The sequence below is a fragment of the Polistes canadensis genome, unplaced genomic scaffold (assembly GCF_001313835.1).
Source record: "Polistes canadensis isolate GaletaPanama2010 unplaced genomic scaffold, ASM131383v1 scaffold_105, whole genome shotgun sequence".
Classification (NCBI taxonomy): Eukaryota; Metazoa; Arthropoda; class Insecta; order Hymenoptera; family Vespidae; genus Polistes; species Polistes canadensis.
In genome coordinates, this window is record NW_014569652.1 from 323,012 (window position 1) to 331,452 (window position 8,441).

The following is an 8,441-nucleotide window of genomic DNA, read 5'->3' on the forward strand; positions in this document are numbered from 1 at the left end:
AACGATTATAATATTCGAATCTTGGACGTGATTCGTAGACAGCCATTACAAACAAACAGACAAATCGAAATCACAAGAAATTGAACGTTCAATTTGGAGAGTCACCGACAACCAAAGGAGGTTACAACATTTCGACATGCTATACACGAGAAATCAATTGAAAGACGTTTCGAAAAAAACTATCGATTTAATGTAAGCACATTTTATCGAAAATTACAACAACATCTAATTGCACTAATCGATTATACACTTAATGTTTTTACAAAATAATATAAAATAATAAATAAATCATTTATTTTTCCATATATAAAGTTACAATAATTCATTCAAATAAATTTAAATTTCTTTACTTTTATTTTCATTCATTTTGAATCCACAATTTTTTGATCTTCATTTCAAGTAAGGATGATATTCTTAAATCCCACAATACCACAGCTACCTGTCCGCATTCGTGGTTCTTACTACCACTACGTCACCAAGGTATAGTCTTTCCATATATTCTCTTATTTCCGATGATCTCTTTAATAAAAGAAACGAACAAATCGAGTGCTACTGGAATAGATATCATAGCATCTTTTCAAATATATGTATCCTATTCTGTACATTGATAATTAAACATTTAAACATTAATTAAATAGTAATTAACAATTCAGAGATCAATGGAAGAAGAAAGTAGAAAGAACCTTGTCCTCAGATGTAAGATTTATGTACTCGCGAAGTATGAAAGCAGGTATCACCATAGGCGTCTCGACGTATTTTTCTTAAAACTATTATAAAAATTTATTCATTAAATACTTTAATTAACAACTTTATATTTATCCAAACAATTCTCTTAACACATTTATATTTTACTAATAAATTGAATAAAGATTTCAAACTAAAGTGAAAACCATAAAATAATCTTAATCATTTATTAAAATTTTAATCATGCAATATAATCATTTGTATAATTTCCATACATGAATCTATTATCCTACTTTTAAGTATCAATATATTTTTCCTAAAATCATAATAAATTTATCTAATAACCAATTAATATTTATTAATTTTACATTAATCCAAACAATACTATTAAAACTGTAATATTTCACAAAACATAATCTCAGATATCATTTATATAAAAACAATATATATATATACATAAAATTAGATATAAAAATAGTAGATTAATATAAAAACAATGAATAAATAATTCAATTAATTTGTCAACGTTCTAATAAAAATCAATTCCTAAACAATGTTATAGAGAAATTTTGCACCTTTTTACTCTAATTGTAATAACAATAATTATTATTTTATTTTTCTTCGAAAAGGAAAGAAAAATTATAAATTGAAGGAAAAACGAATAAATGTTTGACGCCAATGCTTAGAGAGGAGACACACAAGAAGAGAGAGAAAGAAGACTCTTTCTACGCTTTCCATCGTCCATCCTTTCCTTTCTCGAAGCATGATCATAATAATGGCGGCGCTGGCAGTCACCTTGGCTGGGCATGAACAAGAAGGTGCTCACAGTCGGCTTCTCGATTGCGAGCCGTCTCGTTATACGTTTACGTGGCCGTGATTCAAAAAATCAACTAGGACATATACATTTATATTTAAAATAATCAATTTAATGATACATTCTATCAATAAAATAATGTGATCGAATTTATGTCCAACGAAAATACGAAAAAAACGGAAATAATAACGAAACCGAATATCAAAGTTGAGTAAACTTTGATCGATATCTGTTCATCATCATCATCATCATCATCATCATAATATCGGCAAAGTGAGAAAGAAAATGAGAGGAAGAGAGGAAGGATTAAGGAAATAAATAAAAGTAAGGATATGATTTTAAAAGTGATTCATTGTTCGATGACAAGGATGATCCAACGAGATCGATTAAAATCAAAGAAAATCTACGATCCAACGTATCAACGATTTGTCATCATCGATTTGTCGTATATCAAAAATTAGTCAAATTAAAAAGATAGTGGTGTTTTTAAGTGTGTATGTGGGTTTACGCAGCTCTCTTATTGATATTCGAATTAAGAGAAAGTTGACGACTCTGTTTTACTTACGGATTGAGTGATATTTTTATTGTTGTTGTTGTTTTCATTTCCTTCCACTGGAATTATAAATATATATATATATATTTTTTTCTCTTTTTTTGCACGAACAATTTTGTATTCATATATTTTTGGCGAGAATGGATGAAGGCGGGAGAGAAAGATTTTGTTTAAAAATTAGTAAGAAAAGTGAAGTGAAGTGTTTATTTCTTCGATGAACGTCGTCGAAGAAAAGGATCATCAATATAAAAAGGTCTCGTTTGTCTAACTTGACCGATATTGGATTTAATCGTACGATTGGAAGTGACATTGAATCGTTTGAATCGTTTTAAACCAATGTAGCGAGATGTTCAAACGGTGGAACATCATCGTTATGGCTGTTGGCCTCATAATAAGTGTTGGTGAGTATTCGATTTTTCGTTTTAATGACGCAAGAGAGATAGGAAATTACATCTAGCAAATTTTGAAAAGATTCTATTCGGTGAATTATATTTTTAATTTCTTAATCTCTTCTGAGAAAATAATTATATAAGAAAATTATCTTTTAACCGATTACAACAACAAAATATTACACTGACGTAACTATTCTCGTCGACATTATCATTCTGATAAATGGAATAAAAATTAAGAAATAAAAGAGACATTACGTTCTAAAAATAATTTCTTCTAATCTCTTTCACATTGCTATGGAAATTTTCACGTTGCTTAAAACACATTTGTAAAAAAAAAACGATGATTCAAATTTACAATAAAAAATATTACCAATTCTTATTCGCGCGTTAAAATATAATTCATTTTTTTCTTTTGTTTTTTATATATAAATAAAATATATTTCACATACAAATGTACGCACTATGAATTTCTTTTACTTTTTTTCTTTCCTATGTTCAAATATTGTTATATTAAAAAAAAAAAATATGAAAAATTATATTCCATTTAATAATGTCGATGAAAAAAAAAAGAAAAAACAACAACCTTTTTTGCGTGAATAACAAATTAGAAATTAAAAACAAATATAATGGAACAAAGGAGTATTGTATAGTTGCGACACGATTACGAGAATAGTTGTTTCAGCGTTGGCTGAGAATGCAAAAGAAGGTGAGTGTCTTCGTTAAGGCCCAATGTATAAAATATTCTTCGAAGTAAGAATATGCATGCTTCGAATGCTCCTCGTACGTTTCGTCGCATAGGATTCCTCCAAGTCTTTCTCTTTTTTCGCGGAATTTCCAGGTCGAGAAAGAGAGAGAAAAAGAAAGATATACATATACAGAAAGAGAGAGAGAGAGAGAAGGAGAGGATAAGAAAAAAAGAGAGAAAGAAACACGTCAATCCTTTCCACATACGTAGCCACGTCTAAGAAAAATGTACCGTTAAATAAATCGCGAGCTTGCACATTATATTACATTACATACATACATATGTGTTGCATTCATCGATCATTCTCTAATTTTTCTAATAATTATTATTATTATTATTGTTATGATTCAAGGTTTTTCATTTTAATTATATAGATTACAAGTAATATATTGATGTTTTATATATATATAAATAAATGTAATTTAAAATAATCCTTTTCGAAATTAGGTTGTGAGAATAACGACAAAAAAAAGAAAAAGAAAAAAAAACAAAAAATGTGTTTAATTATTAATTATAATAATCTTTTTCTTTTCTATACGCGAAATTTTGTATTCTCTAACAAGAATATATGAAATATATTTTATTAATTATATTCTTATAAAAAGAAACATATGTGATTTCTTGTATTTAAAAATGAAAAATAAATAGGACAAATATATATATATATATATTAGAAGTAAACGTATAACGAGTAAAAAAGAAATATAAAATATTTATATTAATCGTTTTTTCGATTTAGTATAAATTCTTATTAGTTAGATCACATAGTAAGTATTGAACGATTTCTAAACGTTGATAATAGGATAGAAAGGTGAAGCAAGGATAGGATTGGTTGAAACTAAGGGATAGAGGACCGGTTCTGTTTAAAATTCGAACGACGCGTCGTTCAGACTTCCGTCTAAGGAGGCACCGACGTTGCGTCAGACATACTTGTGCTAAATTACGTCATTGCAAACCTTTACACCTCTCTTCGAATCATCAAGTATATTCCCTTTTTTAAAATCTTTCGTTATAAAATCATCTTTTAACATCGTCATTTCCAAATAAGATATCCAATTTTTTTCTTCTTCTTCTATTTAGGCTCAATTAAAATCGTTCAACTTTGGGAAATCATGTTTTTTTTTTTTTTCTTTTTGGATAAACGTTTGATTATCCATTTCCTTGACAGTTGTTAGAAACATCGTTAATGACTTATTCGTTAAAGAGCTGAACCGTGTCAATCGTAGTAGTACCGTTCACGACCGTTGCACGTTTTAATTGGAAGGTTTTTTTTTAAGGAAGCAGAAAGCTTCGATAAAATCAATTGTGTAATATCTTTTCTAATTTGTTGTTTCTCCAAATACTTTCATCCTTTCATATGTGTGTGTGATCATCCATCGGTTCATTTTTTAATACAACATTTTATTATATTTAATGGAAAAAAATGCTCATATTCTCGGTTGGATTTATATTTTGTTAGTTTTGTTGGTTGGAAAACATAAAAAAAAAAGTGTTCTTTGAAAGAAGGATAACAGAATAAGCAAAGGTTTATCCTTCGAGGTCGCAATTAAAGTAGCAGAAGTAACGAGATCGGAAACTGGCCAGACGAATTAACGTTGAAACCAGCCGCATAACCGGGTCGCCAGACACCGAGCAAGAACCCCATACCTTACCTCCAAGCGATATCAAGGCTCAAGAACGAACTCTGAGAATGTACGACGACCTATATGGCATTTATAATAGTTATGCTTTTCTTATATCAGTTTATAAAAAGCAACTACATTTCATTATTTTTCTACACAAATCTAGCACAAATATATATATTTGTTTTTTTCTCTCTTGTAAATATATAGATACATAAATTTATAATACGGTTATAAACAATTTATAGATCTAAAAGTATAAATAATAAATGTTAACGACGTTTGTGTGAGAAAGATAAATATATAAATATTTTCTAAAGAAAGTTTCTTTCTATTTTTTCGTATATCGATGATCAATAAAAAGCTTTAAGAAAATAAACGGACCTGTATACATTTTATAATTATAATAATTTGTTCTTCAATTAGTAAATATATAAATAAAAATTAATATAAATCATTTGTATATATATATATATATATATATATATTTCTCTTTCTATATTGTAATTATGTAGATACATAAATTTCTATTATAAAAATAAAAGTTACGGAGAAAAATTTAGAAAAAAAAAAACAAAATATACATATATATATTTTTCTTCTAAGTATTCGAATTTATAATTTAATTTTCCATTTCGATACATATCTCAATCTTAAAAGAATTTTCGAGTCCAACGCATGAAAGTGAAGCGTCACGGTAAGGAATATTTAAGGTCCGACGGTGACCTCACCAAAGTGAAAGTTCTTTCCTTCGTTTCTCTGTAGCCATACAACGAGAGAGCAAAGCTAAAGTTAAAGAAAAAGAAACAAAACATCGACCTCTTTCGAGAATCGTTAAATTCGAGCTCCGATATTCCTGGAAGTGCTTCCATCTTTTTTTTCCTTCAACATCCTACACACATATATATATATATGTATACATACATGGGTATACGCTTAGGAAAGTGAATTGTTTTTAAATCTATTAATTTACTAAAAAATAAATAATATATGCTAAGGACTATTATTAATTATTTCAAATATTATATCTCGTAAACCAATTAATTAAATTTCATATTTTTAAACGTAGTTTATATAACATAGATATTTATTATCTTTAAAATGATATTTCACAAGATACAAAAGAAGGGGGTGGAAAGAAATGGTGTATTAAAATTTTCAAGTAATAACAGGTGGGACAAAATAAATGCAACTTTAAATTTTACATTTCATCTTCGATATATAAATTAACATATTATTTTCTTTTTTAAAATAAAAATCATTTCAGGGGTGACAAATATTAAAAAAGGAAGACACCACGTATATATATGTTTTTGTTATTATTATAAACATTCTACTTATATAATTATCGTATACGTGTAAACACTTTTATTTATAAATAAAACGTATGATAATAATATAATAAGAAAATTATTAATGAATATAAAACACAAAAAGAGGATGTTCCTTTCTCTTTCGAATTTTTTCGTTTGATTTTTTTTTTTTATCTCTATCTTCGATTGGAGAGTCGAAGAGAAAAGAGAGCTCGGATTCTTAAAGGAAAGGCCTGCACCTTCTCGAATCGAAATCTCCATGGTAGCAAAGACAGAAATCGAGTAGTTCACTTTCAAATCCTGTTACGTCTTGCGTTACTTACGAAGCCAATGCACAACCACCATTCTCTTCGAGTCCTTCGAACGAAAACCGCACCTGTCTTTCGAATGAACGAACGAATGCACCAACGAAGCCTTAATCGAATATACACGCAACATCTTTGCTAGATTTTAATCTGTCCTTTTATTTATTTTCTTGTTTTTTTTTTTTTCTAATAAGAAAATATAGAATTTTTTAATCTTTTTCAATATCACGAACCCCGTATCATCGATGTTTAAAACAATTATTCGATACGGTTAATGCTTTTGAGATACGTTGAAAGCGAATCGAATATTTTAATCAATGATCGAACATTGTTATTTGTTCAAGTATCAAATTATATTTCGATACCTTTTCTTTTTCCGCAATAATTCTTATATTTTATTTCACGTAACGTGATTTAAACAGTGAAATTTTAAATGAATTATTTTGAGTAAATTATTTTTTTCTTTACTTTTTTGTTTTTGTATTTTTAATTTTCGATAATGATTTATTATTGATTTTGTTTGATATTGTAAATAAATTTCAACGAATTTCATTAGGGTACACCACTTTTTAAAATACTCAAGTTTTACGGCGAGATCATTGATTGTTTTTTTTTTTCAATTAATAGAACACATGACCAAATCATATTTATTTAATAACATTTCTTATAGTTCGACAATGATTTATTATCGATAATTTATAAAAAAAACTCTTACGCCTTTTTTTGCTTTGAAAACGTTAAAATCTAATCTCGAATATCATTCATTTATTATTATTTTTCAAATAACACGTTATAATAAAATACGTCAATTTGTTTTTTTTTTAATTATTATTTAAATCGAATATTATTTATTGATTGAATTTCAACTACTATTTCGTATACTTTCTTTTAATTTATATTAACGTGTTAGGATAAACAATCGAATAAATTACTTTACAAATGATTTCATATGTTTTCCTAGTGATTCGATAAAAAGTGAACACAGCACACGTGCCGATTCGATTTAATTTTATATTATCTGTTCTCTTTGGTCCATCATCATTTCCTGTGGCCTTGCAAGAGATTTTGTCATTTTCGATTCAACGAAGCTCTCGCTTCGTGAAAACCGGTTTTAAGTCTTGTATCTTAAACATAAATCAAACTAGCCAACAGCGGATGAACTGACTTTCTAGCTATTAGTGGCAGCTGCTGCTTACCTTCTGGCTAGATCTTTACAAACAACAACCTCCTATACACTCTCTTCCTAAACATAAACCTAAAAGAGATTATTTTTCCTAATTGAATAACTAACAAAATTTGTGTTTAAGAAATGTATCAAAACAAAAAAAAAGAAGAACAATCAAAGAAATCGATCAAATACGTTAATTAAAATGCTTATATTACTCTTGACAAAATTTATATTTATTTATTAAATAATAAATAATTAACCTAACCCTTGTCGATAAACAAAACAAACAAAATATATACTTTGCGATTAGTAGAATTAATAAACTACAAATTAATATTTTAATAAAATTTATTATTATTATTATTAAATAAATATTTAATTATACTATTTAAAAAAAGAAAGAAAAAAATATATTATATAAAACAGTACCCACCAAAGAAATACCACAAATCTACCGTGCGAATAAAAGAGATGAATATATACAAGAAGCAGCAGACGTGAAGCACAGACGAGCCAACAGAAAAGAAAAAAAAGAAAGAAAAAAAAGCATATAAGCTCTCGTAGTGTCAGTTGAGCCGTTCGGTCGCACTTTCATCGTCCCACTTTCTCTCCATGCTGTTCTTCCAAACGCATTGGTGTTAACCGACGCACGAACATAACCGTATGCTTTTACATATTCTTCTTATTCTTATTTTTCCATTTTCAAAAGAGAACGAATAAATAAAAAAACGAAAGAACGAATAAAACGATCGACCTTGCCATCATTTTCTTTCTCTCTCATTCTCATATCATCATAATAATATAATAATAATAATAATAATAAATACCTAATTGAAACTTTATAT

General features: G+C 27.7%; 1 protein-coding gene across 1 annotated transcript in view; it reads left to right on the forward strand.

Moving 5' to 3' along the window:
* The first annotated feature begins 1,379 nt into the window (after positions 1-1,379).
* Positions 1,380-8,441, forward strand: part of LOC106787566 (tyrosine kinase receptor Cad96Ca) — a 14,980-nt gene continuing 7,918 nt past the window's right edge. The window contains exon 1 of the mRNA XM_014750003.1: positions 1,380-2,452. Coding sequence (XP_014605489.1) covers positions 2,398-2,452 — 55 coding nt within the window. The 5' untranslated portion in view covers positions 1,380-2,397. The remainder of the gene's footprint in view (positions 2,453-8,441) is intronic.